The sequence below is a fragment of the Bufo bufo genome, chromosome 4 (genome assembly GCF_905171765.1).
Source record: "Bufo bufo chromosome 4, aBufBuf1.1, whole genome shotgun sequence".
Taxonomy (NCBI): domain Eukaryota; kingdom Metazoa; phylum Chordata; class Amphibia; order Anura; family Bufonidae; genus Bufo; species Bufo bufo.
In genome coordinates this window covers 244593109-244618429 of record NC_053392.1, presented here as the reverse complement: position 1 = coordinate 244618429, position 25321 = coordinate 244593109, and the positions used below count along the sequence as shown (strand labels likewise).

General features: G+C 45.0%; 1 protein-coding gene across 1 annotated transcript in view; it reads left to right on the top strand.

Annotated features, from left to right (window-relative positions):
• The first annotated feature begins 4459 nt into the window (after positions 1 to 4459).
• CHRND (cholinergic receptor nicotinic delta subunit) overlaps positions 4460 to 25321 on the top strand; it is a 38375-nt gene continuing 17513 nt past the window's right edge. The window contains exons 1-8 of the mRNA XM_040431085.1: positions 4460 to 4583; positions 6607 to 6761; positions 8255 to 8299; positions 11677 to 11786; positions 12536 to 12691; positions 22796 to 22911; positions 24121 to 24321; positions 24509 to 24620. Of these exons, the coding sequence (XP_040287019.1) occupies positions 4532 to 4583; positions 6607 to 6761; positions 8255 to 8299; positions 11677 to 11786; positions 12536 to 12691; positions 22796 to 22911; positions 24121 to 24321; positions 24509 to 24620 (947 nt within the window). The 5' untranslated portion in view covers positions 4460 to 4531. The remainder of the gene's footprint in view (positions 4584 to 6606; positions 6762 to 8254; positions 8300 to 11676; positions 11787 to 12535; positions 12692 to 22795; positions 22912 to 24120; positions 24322 to 24508; positions 24621 to 25321) is intronic.

Here is a 25321-nt window from a genome sequence, read left to right as displayed (position 1 = left end):
AGACTTACAATGTAAGTCAATGGGGACGGATCCGTTTGAAGATGACACTATATGGCTCAATCTTCAAACGGATCCGCCCCCATTGACTTTCAATGTAAAGTCTGGACGGATCCGTTCAGGCTACTTTCACACTTAGAATTTTTTCTAAGTTATAATGCAGACGGATCCGTTCTGAACGGATACAAACGTCTGCATTATAGGAGCGGATCCGTCTGATGAAACATCAGACGGACCCGCTCCGAACGCTAGTGTGAAAGTAGCCTTAGCTTGGTGAGGGGGCAGGTCCTTGCTTCACTGTGCTCTCATCCCAGCACCTGCCTTCATGTTACCTTTGTTGTCAGGCTGCTCAGCCTGATGGCATATGTTATGCACAACTGCTCTATTACTGTCTGTTGTAAAGAAGGAACTCTGCTCTACATTAGAAAGTAATGATATGACCCTGATTGCGATAGGCTGTCATGGATGAGCAGGCTACTCGGCCATGATGTCACACAGAGGATCACATCATTTCTGTCTACTGTAGAGCAAATCTATAGGTGGTGGCAACCCTAGTCACATTCTAGAATGGGTTGCTGGAGGCCATTTTATATCATTCCTGGAGAAAACTGTTAGGCCCCTTTCACATGGGCGAGATTTCCGCGTGGGTGCAATGCATGAGGTGAACGCATTGCACCCGCACTGAATCCGGACCCATACATTTTGGGGCTGTGCACATAAGCGGTGATTTTCACGCATCACTTGTGCATTGCGTGAAAATCGCAGCATGCTCCTCTTTGTGCGTTTTTCACGTAACGCAGGACCCGTAGAAATGAATGGGGTTGCGTGAAAATCGCAAGCATCCGCAAGCAAGTGCGGATGCGGTGCGATTTTCACGCACGGTTGCTAGGTGACGATCGGGATGGGGACCCGATCATTATTATTTTCCCTGAATACAGAATGCATAGTAAAATAGGGCTGGAGGGGTTAAAAAAAAAAATATATATATATTAAAACTCACCGTAATCCACTTGTTCGCGCAGCCGACATCTTTTCTGTCTTCTTTCTTCAGGACCTGGGTAAAGAACCTGTGGTGACGTCACTACGCTCATCACATGATCCATCACCATGGTGATGGATCATGTGAATGACCATGTGATGAGCGTAGTGACGTCATCAAAGGTCCTTTTCCTCACAGATGAAGACAGAAGAGATGCCGGCTGTGCGAACAAGTGGATTAAGGTGAGTTAAAATATTTTTATTATTTTTTTAACCCCTCCAGCCTTATTTTACTATGCATTCTGTATTCAGAATGCTATTATTTTTCCTTATAACCATGTTATAAGGGAAAATAATACAGTCTACATAACCTTGAACCCAAACCTGAACTTCTGTGAAGAAGTTCGGGTCTGGGTACCACAGTCGGTTTTTTATCACGCGCGTGCAAAACACATTGCACTCGCGCGATAAAAACTGAACAACAAAACGCAATCGCAGTCAAAACTGACTGCAATTGCGTACCTACTCGCGCGGGCTTGCGCAATGCACCGGGACGCATCCGGACCTAATCCGGACACGCTCGTTTGCAAGGGGCGTTAAGGTGGCAATAAGTTTTGTTCTTGTGGTTACTGTACTTGTGTATGTGACGGGTTATGGCTTCAACATGGCCAGAAGGAAAGAGCTTTCTTCCAAAACTCTTCAGCCTTTTGATGTTTTAAGAAATGAAGGACATTAATTGCCATTTCATCCCTTTACAGAATAGCACAAACAGGAAAGAATGAGACGTTAGAGACCCATGTACACAACTATGCAGGAGGAGATTAGAAAACACTCAACTTTGTAACAGAGAGCTCAGCTCAAATGAAGACATCACCAGGATAAGATGGTCTGCTACCACCATCTCTCTTTGCGTTATATGTGTTATATAGGCGTCGACCGAGTGCTATGTTGGGCAGTGGTCGATCTGGAGACCGCACATTTGTTTGATGACTCTCGGGGACTGTTACTTTACTTTATCTTTGTATATCTATCTATATCTCTATCTATTTTTATCTTTTAGTAAATGTTTTATGCACCTACGTCGTGTTAAGTCTATTTTTTCTCGAACTTTAGATCCCATGGTAATACAGTACATGTTAAATTACAATTATTAATATGCAAATTTAATAGCCTATGTAAAAAGGATAGCTTGGCTACCATATGTGCATTAACACAATTTCACACTAGCGTTCGGGGCTCCGCTTGTGAGTTCCGTTTGAAGGCTCTCACAAGCGGCCCCGAACGGATCCGTACTGCCCCAATGCATTCTGAGTGGATGCGGATCCGCTCAGAATGCATCAGTTTGGCACCGTTTGGCCTCCGCTCCGCTCAGCAGGCGGACACCCGAACGCAGCTTGCAGCGTTTTCGTGTCCGCCTGGCCGTGCGGAGCCAAACGGATCCGTCCAGACTTACAATGCAAGTCAATGGGGACGGATCCGTTTGACATTGACACAATATGGTGCAATTTCAAACGGATCCGTCCCCCATTGACTTTCAATGTAAAGTCAGGATTATACCATCAGATCTGAGTTTTCTCCAATCCGATGGTATATTTTAACTTGAAGCGTCCCCATCACCATGGGAACGCCTCTATGTTAGAATATACCATCGGATTTGAGTTACATCGTGAAACTCAAATCCGACAGTATATTCTAACACAGAGGCGTTCCCATGGTGATGGGGACGCTTCAAGTTAGAATATACTGAGAACTGAGTACATGACTGCCCCCTGCTGCCTGGCAGGTGCTGTCAGGCAGCAGGGGGCAGACCCCCCCCCTCCTGTATTTAACTTATTGGTGGCCAGTGGGGCCCCCCCTCCCTCCCCAGTATTAATTGTAACCAGTGCGGCCCCCCTCCCTCTATATTCATCGGTGGCCAGTGCGGATATTAAATATGACCAGTGCGGTCTCCCCCTCCCTCCCCAGTATTAAATATGAGCAGTGCGGTCTCCCCCTCCCTCCCCAGTTCCCCAGTATTAAATATGAGCAGTGCGGCCTCCCCCTCCCTCTATTCATTGGTGGCCAGTGCGGATTCAAAGTATTGTGATCAGTGCGGCCTCCCCTCCCCCCCCCCCCCCCATCATTGGTGGCAGCGGAGAGTACAGATCGGAGTCCCAGTTTAAATCGCTGGGGCTCCGATCGGTTACCATGGCAGCCAAGACGCTATTGCAGTCTTGGCTGCCATGGTTACTTAGCAACAAATAGCAGCATTATACTTACCTGAAGAGCTGCGATCTATGTGACCGGCCGGGAGCTCCTCCTACTGGTAAGTGACAGGTCTATAGGCAATGCGCCGCACAGACCTTTCACTTACCAGTAGGAGGAGCTCCCGGCCGGTCACAGACATCGCAGCTCTTCAGGTAAGTATAATGATTCTATTTGTTGCTAAGTAACCATGGCAGCCAAGACTGCAATAGCGTCTTGGCTGCCATGGTAACCGATCGGAGCCCCAGCGATTTAAACTGGGACTCCGATCGGTACTCTCCGCTGCCACCAATGATGGGGGGTGGCGGGGGGGGCCGGAGAGGCCGCACTGATCACAATACTTTGAATCCGCACTGGCCACCAATGAATAGAGGGAGGGGGAGGCCGCACTGCTCATATTTAATACTGGGGAGGGAGGGAGGGGGAGACCGCACTGCTCATATTTAATACTGGGAGGGAGGGGGAGACCGCACTGCTCATATTTAATACTGGGGAGGGAGGGGGAGACCGCACTGGTCATATTTAATATCCGCACTGGCCACCGATGAATATAGAGGGAGGGGGGCCGCACTGGTTACAATTAATACTGGGGAGGGAGGGGGGGCCGCACTGGCCACCAATAAGTTAAATACAGGAGGGGGGGGGTCTGCCCCCTGCTGCCTGGCAGCATCTGCCAGGCAGCAGGGGGCAGTCATGTACACAGTTCTCAGTATATTCTAACTTGAAGCGTCCCCATCACCATGGGAACGCTTCTGTGTTTAGAATATACTGTCGGATCTGAGTTTTCCGAAGTGAAAAATCTGATCTGAAATAAACTGTTATGCAAACGGATCCGTTCTGAACGGATGCAAGCGTTTGCATTATAGGAGCGGATCCGTCTGATGAAACATCAGACGGACCCGCTCCCAACGCTAGTGTGAAAGTAGCCTATAACTGTCATGATATTAGCTATCAGCTTTCCCCTCCTGTAAATCAGCATTATAAACATGGAAATATGTAAATGCAATTTGGATAAACCTTTTCTGTAAAGTTTTTTAAACACTTCTGATGCTCTACAAAAACATCGAAGTCTATACCATGCAGTGAGTGATTTGCTCTTATGTCCAGCAGCCAGTACTGACTCTTTGATTCCTTTTTTCAGTGTATTCCTGGTATGTTATTTATTTTCTAGTGTCTTGCACCTGCCTCTGTCTGTCCACATTGCTGGGTCACATTTCCTTTTTATAGTCCCTTCCTTACTGTGAGTCCGGATGTGGAGGAAGGGTAGCGAACAGGCACAGAGATACTGCCCAAAGAAGTGCAATTCTGAATTATGGCATGGTTATGGATGACTGTCACACTGAGTTTAGCTTTCTACTGTCCAGGTAAGGACTTAAAGCTTATTGTTAAATCTTCATAACTTAGTGCAAGTTTTAATAATCTATATTACTGATGAAGAATGCATACTATACCTTTTGTGTTTACACTCATTTCACACTAAATCATTAGTGGCTACATTGGTTACAAGTAAAATCAACATTTTCATTTTTACCTGTTTTGCATGTGTTTTTTCTATTGCTGGTAAGATGAAAATGCACCATTGACGTGCCTAGGCAATTGTGTTCGACTTCTTATTTATTATTTTAGGGTCTTTTGTGTGTGGGTCAAGCATGATTTACTCACTAGTAATACATGAATACTGGATGATCTGGAAATGAATTAGTTAATAGTAAACTTTAGTGAGTTCTACAGAAGAGTTGCTACCAGTTTCTAAGTATAGTCTTGGACACTTAATAGATATTAGTAATTCCAGGGGGTATTACTCATCTTCATCAGATCTTAGAGAAACCAGTGGGACAAATGCATAAGTAGATGATGGATGAATGGATGGATAGATAGATTGATGGATGGACGGACAGATTGATGTGAAATGTATGCTAGATTAGATGGATAGATAGATAGACAGACAGACATAGATAGATTTACTAATTCTGTCTCATTTATAGACAGTGTAAGTTTAATACACTGGCTCAAGCTGGGTGATAAATCTGGTGCATCTTTAGACTTTCTAGTCTAGTTTATACTACTTATTTGTTGGCCTAGCTTACAACAAAAATGTGTCCCCATGCACTGAAATGCTGTCTACGTGCGACAAAAATCTGTCTGATCTGAGGTCAGTGCAGGCAGAGTTTGTAAAGTCTGGTTATCAGGTCAAAGGCTCGGATCAAATCAAGTAAATAGGCCAAGGTCAAGCATGAGAAGTCAGAACAGAAAATAGCCCACCTTCCCAGGAACTATAACAAGGCTATAATACCTATTGCTCAGCCCCCCTTCCATAGGGTGAAGGTGCCTTAAAGGGTTTCTGTAATCAGAAATTACGTTATGTAGCTGACTGACATTAGCGATGTGCTAATGTCAGCAGTACATAACAGTGTGCTTTCTAAGTCTCTGCCTTCCACCATTCTATTAAAATAAACACTTTTACAATATGCTAATGAGCCTCTAGGTGCTATGAGGGCGTTTCTTCAGCACCTAGAGGCTCGGTCTACTCACGCTTTGGCACGCCCAGGTCCAGTTGATTGACTGGCGAGTTCTCCTCTTCATCCAGTAAATACCATGCCTGCGCCCTCCTGTTTAGTATTCGGCGCAGACGCAGTGAGTGAAGGACGCACTCCTGCTGCCGGCCTCACTAACTGCGCCTGCGCTGGCTTCACTCACTGCACCTGCGCCGTCCTGTTTAGTATTCTGTGCAGGCGCAGTGAGTGAAGAAATCGCTCCTGCTGCCGCCCTTCACTCACTGCGCCTGCGCCAAATACTAAACGGGACGCCCCCTGCGCAGTGAGTGAAGCCAGCGCAGGCACAGTGAGTGAGGCCGGCAGCAGGAGCACGTCCTTCACTCACAGTGCCTGCGCCGAATACTAAACGGGACGGTGCAGGCGCGGGATTTACTGGACGAAGAGCAGAACTCGCCAGTCAATCAACTGGACTTGGGCGTGCCAAAGGGTGAGTAGAACGAGCCTCTAGGTGCTGAAGCAACGCCCTCGTAGCTAAATAACGTAATTTCTGATGACAGAAACCCTTTAAATACCTTAGAAAGGGTAGCGATATAGGAGGCACGCACTGAACCCTTAGTGAGCACATGCGCTATGGGCAGTCAGAGGCTGTGCAGCAGGCCGCAGCCTTGTGTGGAGTGGATGGAACAGTGCTACTCCAGCGGCCTAGCCAGCTGGAAAGAAGCAGGAAGATGCCGGTGAGCATGCTGAGCACTGGAGCGCGTGGGGGGCAGGGGCCTCAGGTGAGAGTTCCAATGGCCATGCCCACCAGGAGCAGGGAGATGCTGGCAGGCATGGACATTACACAATGTGTAATGCTTTTAGCAACAGTAATGTCTGTCTTTGGTCCATCTAGGTTCTAAATCAGAGACGGAAGAGAGTGAAGAGGGACATTTACTTAGATACCTCTTTGAGGAGAAAGGCTACAGGAAGGATCTCCGGCCTGTGGAAAGTCCTGATGAAACAGTTGATATATATCTTGCCTTGACTCTCTCCAATCTTATCTCACTTGTAAGTTCGTATTTTGTGTAAGCAGAGCCCTTGCTTTATTCATTGCTTTAAAAGGAAGAGCTTGCACAACCTCAAACATGAAATTTTAAAATGGTATTACGGTTTCAGCAAAAAATCTAATTTTTTGTATAATGTAAAGTTAAACAATGTTCAAATATATCTCTGGTCAGATTTTGATCCTCAAACAAAGTTCAATCCCTTTAACCCCTTCCCACAAAGAAATGTATCTGTATGTTGAGTTTTTGACTGAATGACTGTGTCCTGACATACAATGACATCATGTGGTTACTACACTTTGTCAAGCATAAGACAAAATGTGATGTGAACAGCCCCTAAATGGTTAGGCAGAGGAAGGAGGCTCCTTCTGTGATCTCATCACCCCTGCATGCCAATGGGCTGCTATTGCTTCCTGGGAGCTAATTAAGGCCCCCAGATCTCCCAACTTATTAAACCCTATAGTCACTGCCAGAGGCGTTATGCTGATAGACAAAGTACAATGCAACACAGAAGTATTGCAGTTTATTTTAGCATTAGTCTGACTTTTTCATGTTCAGGCCTCCTAGTTTAAAAAAATATCATGTTATTGAACCTGCACTGTACATGCTGTATAAAAAAAACATAAACTGAAACTAGTGTCAAGATTCCTGTTTTATTTAGTTCATCCTATCATCCATACACCAGAATAAAAAGCAATCAAAAACTATCGACTTATTCCTCAAAAAACAAGCCCCTACACAGCTCCATTGGTGGAAATATTAATAAAGTTGTGGCTCTCAGCATATGGTCACACATTCACCAAATGATATAAAAAATAAAATCCATTGTGCAAAAGTAGTAAAATAAAATAAAAATATAAACTTGCCATCTCCATAATCATACTGACCTGCAAAAAAAAGTAACCATTTCATTTATACTAAATAGTGAATGCTGTAAAAATAAAACCCAAAATAAAAAAAAATTATAAAAGTTTTTCAATACATTATATGTACCCCACCATCATGTCATTAAAACATTTAATTAGTCCCCCAAAAAACTAAAAACGTTAAAGGGGTCTTTTGATATTTGTATACTGATGAATTATCCTCTGGATAGGTCTCATTCGTATCTGATTGTGGGGGTCTGACACCCAGGACCCCCACCAATCATTTGTTTGAGAAGGCAGCAGCGCTCACAGTTGCGCCATGGCCTTCTCACAGCTTCTCCTAGGCCAGTGATGACACGTTAAATCGGTCACATGGCCTAGGAGTAGCTCAGCCCCATAGAAGTAAATGGGGCTGAGCTGCAATAACAAGCAAAGCCGTGGTGAGCACGGACAGCGCAGAGTGCCTTCTCAAACAGCTGATGTCATATCCCCACCGATCAAATACTGATGACCTATCCAAAATCTCAGAATTTTTTTTTAAGGCTTCCAGAAGGCAGGGATGAAAAAACATTTTACATTTCTATAATAATTATAATAATAAGAATAATAACAAGCTATATGTTTATTGCAGAAAGAAGCTGATGAAACACTCACTACAAATGTTTGGGTTGAGCATGTAAGTTACTAAATGGAGACTTTCATATTTTATATATGCTGATGATATGATTACTTATAGCAGTGCGGTTCAATGGCATGTTTAAAAACTTTTACTGTGTCTTATTATTTTCCACAGTACATAACAAATCTCCTCACCCCACAGCCAGTACTCCCAAGATCACATAGTAATACAATTCTCAGATAAAGGTCCCTAACCAGAAAAATACAAAACTCCACATCTCTATGTTTAAAGGCAACCTGTCACCATGAAAATACAGTGCAATCTGCAGGTGGAATGTTATAGAGCAGGAGGAGCTGAGCAGATTGATTTATAGTTTAGTGGGAAAAAAATCTGTGCAACTTTTATTTCATTCATTAAGATTCCTGCTCACTCTTGGCTTTGAATTCCAGGAGGCGGTCCTTTCAGTGATTGACAGCTATCTCAGTATGCACAATCATAGGGAAGGCTGTCACTCACTGATAGGACCGCCCAGAATGAGCAGGAATTAAAATGAATGAAATAAAGTTCTAAAAATGTATTTTGTATGTATAATAGGGTGCAGCCATTTTCTTTTTTGTAATTATGTTTGCTTCATGGATATGCACCTGTGATTCTGAAGGTTCTAGTCTAAATTTTCTTGTAGTAGTTGAAATACAAGTTAGACAGAATTTTTCCCCACAAAACTATATATCAATCTGCACAGCTCCTCCTGCTCTATAACATACTGCCTGTAGATTATTTAGACTTTTCATGGTGACTGGTTCCCTTTAACATCTTACTTTAGGTTTCTCTGCAGTAGATGGTAATTTCATAATACAGAGCTCCAATCCACACCATCAAATGGTTAGGTCCTCCCCTCGGAGGATCTGACATCTCCTATACTTCGAGAGAAAAAAAAAGAGGTTCCAGCACTCACTTTTAAGATGTGTAGTTTTTTTATTGTTGCTTCAATATATCAGACGCTTTTTGATTTGTTACGATTAAGAACGGTTGTTCGAAACGCGTAAACAATGGTCGTATGGTGGATGGATTGTCCTTGTCTGATGTATTGAAGCAACAATAAAAAACGACACATCTTAAAAGTGAGTGCTGGAACCTCTCTTTTTTTTCTCAAATTATGCAATGAGGTCTTACCTGTATGTTCCGTGCACACGAGGTTCTGGGATATAAGTGAGCTGGAAAGAACACACCATGGACATCTCCTATACTTCATCTGGTAACCCATGTCCATTTGGTAGGCAATTGAAAGAGGACATGTGATAAGCGAATCGTATAAAGCTTAAAGAAGGGCTGTATTGATTTTTTAATCTGTGGGCCATCATGCAAGGAAAGTAAGGAGGCAGAATAGGATTTCTAGCATGTTTTCGGACCCTTACCATCTATGTTTTTGATTTTTCATGGGTTCTTCAGGAAAGGGACAGAAGAATCATTGTTGTCTGTGTGTTCTTCCTGCTAAAGGGAACCTGTCACACTGAGCATGCATTTGGATCTGCCAGCAGCATGCTATAGAGCAGGGGTGGGGAACCTCCGGCCCGAGGGCCGTATGCGGCCCACGGTATCATTTCATGTGGCCCCCGGCCCCCTGCCAGAACATAATGTGAAAATGCTTATGACCCCTTCCATTATGGAAGCGGTCATTAGCATACGGGAGGCACAGGAAGGTGAGAACAGCACTGCACTGGCTGTCCTCACCTTCCCTGGTCTTCTTTCAGCCCCACACTGTGTCCTGACACATCCAGCGTCAGGACGCAGTGCACGTAGACGTGCACTATGACCTGACGCTGTGCGGTGTGAGGTGACAATATAGTGCGGCAGGAAGAAGAACAGGGAGGGTAAGTGAATCTGCCAAGAGGCAGCGCCGTACGGAGCTGGAGAGGTAAGTTTATTTGTTTATCTTAAATACAGTATCTGATCTGATGTCTGATTGGGGCTGATCTGAGGCTAAAGGAGGGTGGGGAGGGTCTGATGGGGGTCTGATCTGAGGCTTGGGAGGGTCTGATCTGAGGCTGGGGGTGTCTGATCTGAGGCTGGGGTTTGATAGGGGTCTGATCTGAGACTAGGGGGGCTGATGGGGGCTGATCTGAGGCTGGGGAGGGTCTGATGGGGGCTGATCTGAGGCTAGGGAGGGTATTATGAAGGTCTGATCTGAGGCTGGGGGGTCTTATAGGGGCTGATCTGACCCTGGGGGGTCTGATGGGGGCTGATCTGAGGCTGGGCGTCTGATCCGGGTCTGGTCTGAGGCTGGGGGTCTGATGAGAGTCTGATCTGAAGCTAGGAAGGGTCTGATTGGGGTCTAATCTGAGGCTTAGAGGTCTGATGGGAGTCTGATCTGAGGCTGATGTAGGCCTGGGGGGTCTGATAGGAGGCTGATTTCAGGCTGATGGAGGTGGGGGCAGATATTTTGCTGAGAAAGGGACAAAGGCAGGGACAGTTGCGAAGAAAGAGGCAGGGAGAGTGAAAGCTGGGTGAACCCCTCTCTGGACCCCCTGGGTTTAGCTTCCTGCCATTAATGTCAAATAAGTAACATTCTGAACTTAAAAATTAGACTGCTATGTGTGGTCAATATGGCGCCTGTATTGTATGTAATATACTGTATATATATAGTGCAGGCGCTATTTTGTGCTGCAAAAATACAGCCCTCTAGATTATTTTAATTGAAGTGCAATTTCTGTAACTTATCCCTAAGTCAATTATATGTTTGACCAAATACAGCAGTAAAAAAATTTTATTGAGAATTTTGTATGGCCCCCGAATGATGTTACAAATATCCAAATGGCCCTTGGCAGCAAAATGGTTCCCCACCGCTGCTATAGAGTGATAGGGGCCACGTAGACTAATATATAGTTTTGTGTGCAAAAAAGTCTGTATAACTTGCAACGCATTGATTGAAATCTCTGCTCTTTCTATGCTTAGGATTCCAGTGGGCGGTATTAATCAGTGATTGACATCTATTTCAGTATGTATGCTCATACAGGATATGCAGACAATCAGTGATGGTTGCACCCAAGCATAGAGAGAGCATGGACTTCAATTAATATGTTACAAGTTATACTGAGTCTTTTCCCACATCCTATAATATCAATCAGCTCAGCTTATCCTGCTCTATGATGGTAGATTAAAAAGCATTTTTATGGAGACAGGTTCCCTTTAAATGCGAGCTATTCAAGTCTGAGTTGGCCTTTTAACTCGCTGGCTGCGGTGTAGGTTGATCAATGTATAATTTAGGTGGGTAAAATATGATTTTAGTTTGAATTGAGGGTTATTTCTTTTACATTTTATAGTATGGAAGAATTTTTTTTGTGTATGATTCTATACAGCAATATGAGCCTGGGTAGTATGGAATAATCACTTATGTGGACATAAAATAACATCATTATTTGTACATTTATTTACAGGGATGGTATGACAAACGACTGTCGTGGAATAAGACAGACTTCTATGACATTGAAATACTCAGAGTAACCTCCGACTGGGTGTGGCAACCCAAGATAATCCTAGAGAACAAGTGAGAATGGTTATCAATGCAACAGAAATGGCATGCAATGGGCTCCTGTTTGATTTAGGCCTAGTTCACACAAACGTTTTTTTTGCGGGTGTACAGGCCGTTTTTTTGTGTTCCGTATACGGTCCGTATACGGAACCATTCATTTCAATGGTTCCGCAAAAAAAACGGAATGTGTTCCGTATGCATTCCGTTTCCGTATTTCCGTTTTTCCGTTCCGTTGAAAGATAGAGCTTGTCCTATATTTGGCCGTAAATCACGGGTCGTGGCTCCATTCAAGTCAATGGGTCCGCCAAAAAAACGGAACACATACGGAAATGCATCCGTATGTCTTCCGTTTCCGTTCCGTTTTTTGCTGAACCATCTATTGAAAATGTTATGCCCAACCCAATTTTTTCTATGTAATTACTGTACACTGTATATGCCATACGGAAAAACGGAACGGAAAAACGGAACAGAAACGGAAACACAACGGAACTCAAAAACGGAACAACGGATCCGTGAAAAACGGACCGCAAAAAACTATAAAAGCCATACGTTCGTGTGAACTAGGCCTAAGGGGGTGATAAGCAGAATATATTTAACTCATGTTTGAAAATTAGGGAGAGCAAAATGATTTTGGCTTGCGCAGCTTACATAACCTTAGTTATATCGCTTTAACAAATCACAGTAAATAACAGGTATTTCTGCAGAGTATTCCTGAATAGCATATATTTTAGATTTATACATTATTTTATATGTCTTACTTTTAGCAATAATGGAGACTTTGTGGTGGCCTATTACTGCAATGTACTTATAAGTTACGATGGATTCATATACTGGCTGCCTCCTGCCATATTTCAAACTCCCTGCTCCATCAACGTTAACTACTTCCCATTTGACTGGCAGAACTGTTCTCTCAAATTCAGGTAACTATGGTACAGCACATAAAGCTATATAATGTCTTACTCTACATCGGTTTTGTTGAGAACATCATCTCATCTAAATTACTTTCTTAAGCAACCCTAACTAAAACTGAATTGAAGGGAGTACTCCAGTTTTTATTTTTAAAGTGTATTTGTTTATATAATAGGAAATTATTTTCTAATACACATGTACATGAATTAAAATTCTGCATACATACTGTACCTTTCTTATATCAGGCAGTTGACCCCTATATTGAGAAGAATGGTATAGCCCATGTATTAGTCCTATGTAATGCATCCATGGCCTAACTGAAACATGGCATCAGTCATGTGACACTCTTTACACCATAAGGGTCCATTCACACGTCCGCAAATGGGTCCGCATCCGTTCCGCAATATCGGGAACGGGTGCGGACCCATTGATTCTCAATGGGGCAGCCCTATGTGCTCTCCGCATGCGCATTTCCAGAGCGCGGCCCCGAACTTAATTGTGGACAAGAATAGGTAGTTCTATGGGGGGTGCCGGCTGGGTGTATTGCTGATCCACAATTTGCGGATCCGCAATACACTACGGACGTGTGAATGGACCCTAACATTCAGTAAGCAGTGTTACAGTACATGACATACATGTGCTGGGTCAGCATATAGGACACATTCATGTGATAAGTAAATACGACTAATGGTGGAAACATGATTTTTATTGTGGTTATTAAAGTAACTACGTCATTGTGTGCGTGTCTGTAGTAATTTGTAAAATTGCCACCTGTCTATAGGTGATGTTAAATGCTGCTGCAGGTAGCAGTAGTGTATATGTTCTGCTCCCCAGGTAACATGACAACTGACATGAATGGCGCCGGGGCAGACTGGCCATAGACCCCACAGAAAAATTTCCCGGTGTGCCAATTCCCGGGGGGCCACTCGAACCCCTCTCATGGCCTATTTGGAGCTGCCTACAACATGAGGCTACTTTTAGGATTTTTTCCAGGGCCACTTTAAATCATTGAGCTCTCCTACGGATGCCTTTTACAGGACTAAAATAGACTGTACCATTTTTTTTTTCTTAAGGGAGAGGCAAATGCACAGATATAATAAAAGTCTGCCTGCAAAATTTTCAAATAGATGTAAATTAGAAAATTGGTTGACATCCTAATGTAATCATTAAAACCGCAATATGTCACAGAGCTAGCCCAGTTATGGGTTCCGAAATACTAAGCCTTTCCATCTTGAATGACTAGGCGCTGCTTCTATGGTATGCTGTATGTCAGGGACAATCTGAAATACAGGAACTCAGAGGAAAGGGGTTATACCCAGGAGGAGTGGCGTAGTGCTGGAAAGACTTCAGCCTTCCTTCTTCATTAAATAGTTACATAGTGTAAGGGATCATCTCTTTTCAGGGGGTCACACTCACAGACATCTTCGCAGACACTGTTATAATGTCCAAACTCTTGCTTTATTTCAGACACTTCAGCAAAACACAGGTTATGAAGTCACAGCTTCAAATTATCACGTGTGACATCCACACAAAATAACAAACCCTTGCCCAGCTAGGTTCTAACTAAACACATAAACGTATTCCTGACTCACCTAGAGAGCCCTGTTCACACATGGAACACAAATGCGGCTTTCCTCAGCCATACAGTCCAGCAACCTCCAGGCTGTGACACTTCAATACCTTTTGGGGGATTGTGGCCCAGTAGTCCTCCCGACACTGGCCTTGTGATCCTTGTTTCACTGGCGGCACTGCGTCCCCCAAAGTTCAGGATATCGCCTAGCCTCGTGGCCCCTCAGCCAACCCGGCTGAGACCACTCACACAGAGCCTCTGCTCCAGGATCACACACACTTCCCCCAAACTGACATACTTTATGCCGGCCTGATTACAGCAGGCCTCACCAACAATCACCTCAGGTTGAAGGGAATACCTGTGCCGGAAGGGTGTGGATTGGCAAATCTCACTGCCAAGCCTACCCGCCAATCCAATTAAAATCCAGCCCAGAATTAAAAAACAAAACTGTCTCAGCAAACTATGCTTTGCTGAGACTACTGAAACTCTCTGGATTTTAGTTGTCTCACCTATCTAAGCAGAATGCAGCATTTCTCGAAGCAAGGCCTGGAAGTGCTGCATTCTGACAGCCCTCTGTGATGGTGGTAACACTTCTGCCATTTTGTGTTTGTACCGGGGGTCTAAGTACGTTGCCACCCAGTACTGGTCCTTGCGCTTTATGCTTTTTATACGGGTGTCCCTCTTAAAACAATGGAGCATGAAGGCCCCTATTTGCACTAAACTGGAAGCGGTGAAGTGGCCTGGCTCCTGCTCATCATCCAGGATAATGTCGTCCTCGTTCTCCTCCCCCCATCCACGGACAACACCAGGGATCCTAGAAACGTTTAAAGCCGTCTCCAGAAGTGTCAAAGCTTCTTTACTGTAAGAACTTTGAATCTGTGGAATAGACTTCCTCAAGACGTGGTCACAGCAGGAACAGTGGACAGTTTTAAAAAGAGTTTAGATGAATTCTTAAAAGTGAACAACATTAATGCTTATGAAAACGTGTAGAAATCTGAGTCTCAATTCCTTTTGGGATTCGCATCCCCACCTATCCCTTGGTTGAACTTGATGAACTTATGTATTTTTTCAACTGTATCAACTATGTAACTATTGTGGTAATGTGAACATTGCTGCAAGGCGTGTATGTCCCACTCAGGTACCTCAGTTCGTGCCACGTGTCCAGCTTGGACACCCAGTATTTTTAAGGCACACAGGAATCACTGAGGACGCTGACATGGTCTGCTACGTACTCCTTCACCATCTTCCAAAATGTTTCCCTCCTTGTGACACTAGGCCGCACATCAGGTTGAGGGTGCTAACGGGGTGTCATAAAACTGTCCCAGGCCTTGGAGAGTGTTGCCCTGCCTCTGTTGGAACTGCTGTGTGTTCCCCTTGTCTCCCCTCCTCGGTTGGCCAAAGAACTACGTACTCTGCAGCCAGCGTTGTCAACTGGAAATTTTTGGAGCAATTTTTCCACAAGGACCTTCTGGTATTGCACCATTTTGCTAGTCCTCTCCACGAGAGGAATGAGAGGTGAGAATTTCTCTTTGTGGCGGGGGTCGAGAAGGGTGAACAACCAGTAGTCGGTGTTGGCCAAAATACGTACACCGCGAGGGTCACGGGAAAGGCAGCCTAACATAAAGTCAGCCATGTGTGCCAGAGTCCCAACAGACAAGACTTCGCTGCCCTCATCAGGAGGATGACTCTCAATCTCCTCATGCTCTTCCTCCTCTTCTACCCATCCATGCTGAACATATGGAATAAAACTTCCATGGGTACTACCCTCTGTAGCGGAGGCAACCGTCTCCTGCTCCTCCTCCTCATCATCCAATTCGCGCTGAGAAGACGAACTGAGGGTGGTCTGGCTATCACCCTGTGTACTTTCATTTCCACCACTTCCACATGCAAAGCGTTCGCCTTAATTGTGAGCAGCGAGCGTTTGAGTAGACACAGAAGTGGGATGGTTACGCTGATAATAGCGTTATCGCCGCTCACCATCTGTGTTGATTCGCAAAGTTGCATAAAACCTCACAGAGGTCAGACATCAATGTCCACTCCTCGCTTGTGAAGGGCGGAAGCTGACTGGAAGAGTGACGACCATGTTGCAGCTGGTATTCCACTACTGCCCTCTGCTGCTCACAAAGCCTGGCCAACATGTGAAACGTCGAGTTCCAGCGCATGCTCACATGGCACAACAGTCGGTGAGCTGGAAATTGAAAGCGCTGCTGCAGCGTTGCCAGACCAGTGGAAGCTGTCGATGACTTGCGGAAATGCGCTCACATGCGGTGCACCTTCACCAGTAGCTCAGGCAAATTGGCGTAAGTTTTGAGAAAACGCTGTACCACTAGGTTGAACACGTGGGCTAGGCATGGTATGTGTGTGAGCTTTCCGAAGTCCAAAGCTGCCACCAAGTTACGGCCATTATCAGACACAACCATGCCTGGTTGTAGGTTGAGTGGCGAGAGCCACAGCTCAGTCTGGTTCCTTATCCCCTGCCACAGCTCTGCGGCTGTGTGCTGTTTGTCACCTAAGCAGATCAGTTTAAGCTCGGCCTGTTGCCGCTTCCCCACTGCAGTGCTACACTGCTTCCAGCTACTGACTGATGGCTGACTGGTGCTGCAAGATGAGAATTCAGAGGTGGAAGTGGAGGAGGAGAAGTGGGGGTTGGAGCCACTAATGTAGGTGTGCGCGGAAACTCAGATCGACGTAGGGCCCGCAATCCTTGACGTCGGTAGCACCTGTGCCATCCCAGAGTACGACTCGCTCCCAGCCTCTACAACATTCACCCAGTGTGCAGTCAGGGTAATGCAGCGTCCCTGGCCGAATGCACTTGTCCATGTGTCCGTGGCTAAGTGGACCGTCCCAGTAACTGTGTTGGTCAGGGCCCATGTGATGTTACGGGACACATGCTGGTGTAAGGCGGGCACGGCACACCTTGAAAAATAGTGGCGGCTGGGGACTGCTTAACGCAGGATGGCCGCCGACATCAAGCTGCGGAAGGCCTCAGTGTCCACTAGCCTAAATGGCAACATTTCCAGGGCCAGCAATTTGGAAAGGTGCACATTTAGTGCTATGGCCTGTGGGTGGGTGGGTATTTTTGCATGAGTTCAAAGGTCTGGGGTAAGGACATTTGGACGCTGCGCTAGGACACTGAACTGGATGTGATCGCTGATGATGCTTGCGAAGGTCCAGGTGCAGGGCGGGAGGCATCCGGGTCTGCGCCTTCGACAGGGGATTGGCCAGCGCACATAACATAGGGGAAGAGAAGGCAGTGGTGTGACCCGCAGACACAGATTGTGGACCCAGGCGTTCGTCCCACTTATTACGGTGCTTGGATGCCATGTGGCGGATTATGCTGGTGGTGGTGAGGTTGCTAGTGTTCACCCCCCTGCTCATTTTGGTACGGCACAGGTTGCAAATGACAATTCTTTTATCATCCGCACTTTCCTCAAAAAAGTGCCAGACTGCGGAACACCTACCCCTTGGCAAGGGAGATTGCCACAAGGGGTGCTCCAGAGAACAGTTACGGGCCTGTTTGGTGTGGCCTGCCTTCTCCCTTTTGCCACCCCACTGCCTCTTCCAGCCTGTTGCGGTGCTGCAGATCCCTCCCCCTCTGTACTACTGTACTCACTCGGCTTGCCACCTTACCAGATTGGGTCAGTGACTTCATCGTCCAGCACCTCCTCTTCAACTTCCTCACTCTGGTCATCTTCCTGACTTGTTGAGCTAACAACAACCTCAGTTGTTGACAGCTGTGTCTCATCCTCATCAAGAACCTCTTGAGACACTAATCGTGGTTGACCTATTGGCAACTGTGTCTCATCATCATTATCCACCTCGTGAAACACTAATTGCCGTTCCCCACCGTCATCTTCTTGTGACTGTGGATGCTCAAGAGTTTGGGAATCAGGGCACAATATCTCCTCATGTCCCTCTTCAAGCGGGTTTGGCGAGAGGCCCAAATTAAAGAATGGCGATAAAAACAGACCCTCGGAATATCCGAGTGTGGGATCACTTGTTTGCCAAGACTCTCTATGGTGGGTGGAATGAGTATCAGGGTGAGGATTCTGTTGACCAGACTCTTGGCTACTGAGACTGGACTTTGTGGAAGACAGGGTGGTGCGTAAACTGACTGGAAGAATTATCTGCTGCAATCCAACCAACCACCTTGTCGCACTGGGCTGACTTAAGAGTGGTGTCCTGCACCACCCTGCAAACTGGGACATGAAGCTAGGTATTGTGGATGAGTGTATTTCTTGTGTTCTTGCAGCAGGCACAGTTTCACAGCGCACGGCCACTTCCACGTCCCTTACTGCTCGCCTTGCGTATATTAAATGGTATATATGCTTGCAAGTATGTCACACATACAGTAGCGCAGGTTTTGTAAGTGAATGCGCAAATAAAGTACACAGAATGTCACAGATATATTTAGGATGCACAAACGTTATACAGGAGGTATAGCGCAAGTAATGTCGCTGTCACCAGCGGCTAATAAAAAATTACACTGAATGAATGTCACTGATATTTAGGATGCACACACGGTAAACAGGAGGTATAGCGCAAGTAATGTCGCTGTCCCCACAGCCTAATAAAAAATTACACTGAATGAATGTCACTGATATTTAGGATGCACAAACGTTATACAGGAGGTATAGCGCAAGTAATGTTGCTGTCATCAGCGGCTAATAAAAAATTACTCTGAATTAATGTCACTGATACGGATGTAATACAGTTAAGTATTTGGGGTGGGCAAACGTTATACTGGAGATAGAAACACAGAAATGAAGTGGCAATTCTGGAGGAGCTGCTCAGCCCCTGACACTGTGGCGTGTCTTTTTATTGGAGGAGCAGCCCGACCGCATGTGGACCGCAATAATCGACTAACCCCAGCAAAATATGCATACAATGGATGATGTCGACGCGGTCCACATGCACCACAAGAGGCAAACTACACAGAATGTAGCAAATAAACATATGAAACATAGAGAGGAAATGCACCAACCAGAAATGCTACTGACTATACTGGCTAGTCATAAATGCAGGTATTAAAAGCTGAGACTTTTGCCAATATGTTCCAGTCAGGAAAATATCGGAGCCCATCATTGCACCACGTCACGGTCACTCAGCATGGCAGAGGGTCCTAGCCGCTGCTCTAACTATGGTGTGAACACGGTCTGGGGGTGATATAATTCAGCTCACAACCAAGCTTCCACACAAAGGCCCAGCATGAATACTGTGGTAGTACAATGTGAATGAGGCCAGGCTGTGAGCCACACCTATGCCAGACCATGTGATGGAGGTTACCAGGTGCAACAGAGTGTCCAAACACACCCAAATCTAACAAGACAGAAACACAGAAATGAAGTGGCAATTCTGGAGGAGCTGCTCAGCCCCTGACACTGTGGCGTGTTTTTTTATTGGAGGAGCAGCCCGACCGCATGTGGACCGCAATAATCGACTAACCCCAGAAAAATATGCATACAATGGAGGATGTCGACGCGGTCCACATGCACCACAAGAGGCAAACTACACAGAATGTAGCAAATAAACATATGAAACATAGAGAGGAAATGCACCAACCAGAAATGCTACTGACTATACTGGGAAGTCATAAATGCAGGTCATAAATAATTGCCGGATGTAAAAATGTCAGCATTCGCCCCATAAGACGCATTGGGGGGGGGGGGGGGGGGCGTCTTATGGGGCGAAAAATAAGGTACACTGGATGTCACAGATATTTTTAGGCTGCGCACACGTTACACAGGAGATGTAGCGCAGATAATGTCGCTGTCTGCAGTGGCCAAACAATTGCAAGCTATTTAGCGCAGGTTGCGCTAAAAATACATATTGCTGCCAGATACAACTATAGTCCTTAAAAGGACTTTTGGGTCTCTAACAAGTTTTAGCAATTTAGTGCAGGTTGCACTAAAAACATATATGGCTGCCACCCACAACAGTCCTTAAAAGGACTTTTGGGTCTCTAACAAGTTTTAGCAATTTAGTGCAGGTTGCACTAAAAATATATATGGCTGCCACACACAACAATAGTCTTTAAAATGACTTTTGGGTCTATAACAAGCATAAAAGCTAAAATATTCCTATTTCACTCCCTACTTTATCTCTCCCTTCTGCTCTCCAGCTCTCCCTGACTAAGACTGAGCCGAACACGTGTCTTCGGGTGCTATGTAGCACCTGATGACGCATTCTGGCCAGCCAATCACTGTAATGCCAGTAGCCAACATGGCTACGGCATTACAGTGAATGGCAGTACTTACCTGCACGTTTATTGGCTGTGTAGCAGCCAACAAACGTGCAGGGAGGAGACTCGAGCATCGCGTTTGAGCACACGCAGTATTCGGGCGAACACCGTGATGTGCCGAGCATCGCGATGCTCGAGTAAAATTAGTGTCCGGCCGAGCATGCTCGCCCAACACTAATCAGCTCCTTTCTCTTCTTTTGTATATACAGACCTAAAAAACCCATTTAGTAACTCTGCCTTTTCCTTATCTTCAGTGACTACCCCCCCTTTACCATTATTTAGTTGACCTACCTGCTCGGACCTTGGGTTTTTAGCATTTATATATTTAAAGAAATTTCGGGGATTTGTTTTGCTCTCTTTTGCCACCTGCTGTTCGTTTTGTATTTTTTCTAATTTTATCTCCTTTTTACAGATTTTATTAAGCCCTTTGTAATCTTCAAACACTACAGCTGACCCCTCATATTTGTATTTTTTAAATGCCCTTTTTTGTCATTTATTTCCTTTTTAGAGTAGCTGTAAGCCATGGGGGGTTTAATTTTAGCCATTTATACTTGTTACCTAAAGGAATAAAACATTTAGTGCAATTACTCAATGTGGATTTTAAGCTCTCCCATTTATCCTCAATATTATTATGTGACAGTAGCTGTTCCCAGTCTATGCCCTGAAATGCTGCCCTCAACCCAGGGAAATTAGCCTTTTTGAAATTCAGTGTCTTTGCTCTGCCTGACAGAGTTTGCTTCTTATAGTTTAGGGGGAATATAATTATATTGTGGTCACTATTACCTAGTGTTTCTCGAACAATAACATTTCCAACAAGCTCTGCATCATTAGAAATTACTAGATCCAACAAAGCATCGCCCCTAGTGAGAGCTTCTACAAACTGGCCCATAAAGTGGTCCTGCAACAAGTTGAGGAATCTTCTCCCCTTTGCGGTTGAGGCAGAATCATGTCCCCAGTCAATGTCTGGGAAGTTAAATTCTCCCATTATGACTACTGTACCAGCTTGTGCATCCCACTCTATTTGTTATACAGTTGCATTTCTATCTTAGGAAAATAATAAAAAAAATATTTTTAACCAAAAGGTGTGCTTTTGGGGGGTTTTGAACTAATGGTGGTCTGTGCATGACACTACTATGGGGGATCTGTGGATGGTACTGTTATGGGGGGGTCTGTGGGTGGCACTGTTATGGGGGATCTGAGGGGGGCACTGTTATGGGGGGATCTGTGGATGGCACTGTTATGGGGGATCTGTGGATGGCACTGTTATGGGGGGGTGATCTGTGGATGGCACTGTTATGGGGGGGTGATCTGTAGATGGCATTGTTATGGAGGGGGATCTGTGGATGGCACTGTTATGGGGGGTGGATCTGTGGATGGCACTGCTATATATGTGTCACCCACAGATCACCCACCCCATAACAGTGCCATCCACATATCCCCCACCCCATAATAGTGGCATCCACAGATGCCCTAATATACCGGAGCTAAACCTGTGGGAGGGGCCGGTGGCATGCAAATGCGGCGGGGCCGGTGCGGTCACTGTACACCGGCCCCGCCGCTCACTCACTGCTTTATTGCCTAAACCTTTTATAATAATAACTTTAATTTAAATTCCGATCACCAGCCCCATTTGTACTACTTACTAAATGTCCTGTAGCAGGCAGAGCGGGCAGGCGGCCGGCCGGAACTCACTGATGTCACGTGCCTGCGCCGCCTACTTCATTCATAAAGTATCCGGTGCAGGCACGTCATGTGACATCAGTGAGTTACGGCCGGCCGCCCACCCTGCTCTGCCTGCTACAGGACATTTAGTCCAGAGTACAGTGACCGCACCGGCCCCGCCGCATTTGCATGACACCGGCCCCTCCTCCCTCCCCCCTCCAGCTGATACATTGCAGTTTGCGATGTAAAATGGCAGCATTTGCCCTATAAGACGCAGGGGCATTTTCCCCCCACTTTTGGGGGTGAAAAAGTGCGTCTTATGGGTCGAAAAATACGGTATGTAGGAATATCCTTGGTGACCTGGTAAAGTTGCTCTGTCTAGATTACGACAGACTGGGTGACTCAAGGCTTCCTTCCCGTGGAGGTGTTTGCCTCAGCTCAGTTTGAGCCATCTATTGCTTACAATATAGTAATACACTTAGTAATGTATGTTTGAGGAAGTAAAAGTGCTGAGATGGTAAGAGTCACTGTACTTTGTACTAAATGCTATGATCTTGCTCAAATGTAAAGATTACACTGAACTGCCTATATCTGATGACCACTGAGACACATTGTTCTATATAAATGCTTGTATTGTTGCAGTTCCCTGAGTTATAATGCAAAAGAGATTAACCTGCGGCTGAAAGAAGAAACAGATAGTGAAACTAAAAGGAAATACCCAGTTGAGTGGATTGTCATTGATCGAGAAGCTTTCACAGGTATAAACCATAAACCAGTGGTTGGACCCCCAACGATCTAGCATTTATTATCTCTCCAATGAATAGATGATAATTACTTCTGATGGGAATATCCCTTTAAAGATATCACTATTATATATTATCCTTGCTGGTTGTTGGGGTTCGTGTGAATGTACTGCAGCTTATTCACTTTAATGGAGAGATGTTGCAGTTCTCTGCACAGAGCCTGGATAAGTGGTGCTATGAAAATGCAAAAAGGGCCTAAGGCTCCAGTGATGGCAAACCTATGGCACGGGTGCCAGAGGCGGCACTCAGAGCCCTCTCTGTGGGCACCCACACTGTAGGAAAAGTCTATGGTGTACAATATGCCTTAGATGTTTACTGCCATCATTAGCGCAGGGCGCACTATGAACAGCACAGGCAGCGCAGTGAATGTAGGCAGGCTATTATAGCTACATGATAAAGTACATGGAAGATATACTACATTAGACTGTAGTATTCAGGTTACATTGCCGTGTTGCCACTTTACGATAAATAAGTGGGTCTTAGGTTGCAGTTTGGGCACTCGGTCTCTAAAAGGTTCGCCATCACTGTAAGCCCTGTCATTTACATGATTGATGCAGGTCCCTGCAGTCGATCCTCTGACAACTAGTAATGGCATACACTAGTGAATGCTGTCATTTGCTGAATGCTCATTTAAAGATGGGAAATATTTAAAGGGCTTTGATTGGAGAAAAATGACAAAGCCGCTGTGTTCCTGTAGTTTTAAAGAGGTCGAGTATATATTCCATTACGTCTTAATTATTCTTATTAAAGCACAATGGTCAAACAATCAGAGCTGGACTGTGCTGTTGAATGGTTATGATTACAGATGTATTATGATTACAGATGTATTATTGTATCATAATTATAGATTTTTTCCATTCACAATCCAAGGTCTCTTACGTGTGTTTCAGTAAAGGTAAATCAGTCATTAATGGGGTTGTTCAGCTTCTTGGACATTTTAAACTTTCACTATGCCTGTTGGAAAAAGTCATGCTCACCCGCTCCTCGACATTCTGTCCCTCCTCCCTGTTCAGCGCTTTTCTGCTCCACATCCTGTATAATTCGGATGAGGTCATGTGTGCCGCTGCCGCCAATGACTGGCCTCAGTGGTGACGTGTCCCCAAGCTGCACATCACTTCATAGCATAGGGTATGGTAATGTTATTCTTTTTGCTATATTTTACAGAAAACGGAGAATGGGAGATTGTCCACATTCCAGCCAAAATAAACATTGATAGGAGTGTTTCTCCAGATAGCACCAAGTACCAGGACATCACATTTTACCTCATTATTAAAAGGAAACCCCTTTTCTACATCATAAACATCCTGTCTCCTTGCGTACTGATTGCTTTGATGGCCAACCTCGTATTCTACCTGCCAGCTGACAGTAAGTGCTCTTCCATTTGCAGATAGCAAATATAACATTAAGAAATGAGGAACAGTGGGGAGGTCATGCAGGAAAGTAGTGGGGAAAAGCAACCTTTTGGCAGGAGTGGATGAACTGCTATAATCACAGGTATGGGCCAATGACATTAGAGCAGTCTGTGTGTAACATCATACTGTATTTCCGGCAGGTGGGGAAAAGATGACCTTGGCCATTTCTGTGCTGCTGGCACAGTCTGTGTTCTTGCTTCTGATCTCAAAGCGCCTCCCAGAGACATCCTTAGCAATTCCTCTCATCAGCAAGTGAGTGGCTCTTAGTAATTTTATTGACTTACACAGCTATATCGTTAATATAACATTCAGGAGCTTTGTATATACGGGATTCATAGACTATATCATGTTCTTGATTGCAATGTAGTGTTAAAGATTTATAGGCTATGGAGGTATTAGAAGTTTTCTTCAAGCAGTTTCTATAGCTGCAAACCAAAAAGAGACTAGCAGAACTTCCTCTGTCAAGCTCATTAGATGCCAAAGTTGCCATTTACTATGACCTCTAAACAGCTGAACCAGCATAGTATGAACATTACAGCAATAAGGCCTACAGCAAGGATGAGAAACCTCCGGCACTCCACCTGTTGTGAAACTACAATCCCCAACATGCACACTTGCATATCTGTTCTCCCACAGTGAAGTGAAGGAAGCATGCCAGGAGTTGTAGTTTCACAACAGCTGGAGTGACGAAGGTTGCTGATCCCTGACCTAGAGGGATCTGTGAAAAAAGCTAAACATTGATGGCCACCAGTGCGGAATCAGCAGAAGGATTGGCCCCTGGCACTCTCAGTGTTCAGTGTTTTTCTAGGTGGTGAATTGCACAGAAGCATAAACAGATAAGTCATTGGTGGAGATATATCAAAACTGGTGTAATTTAAAACTGGCTTAGCTTCCCCTATCAACCAGTCAGATACCGCCATTCTTGGTGAAGACCACATCTTTATCAAAACCAC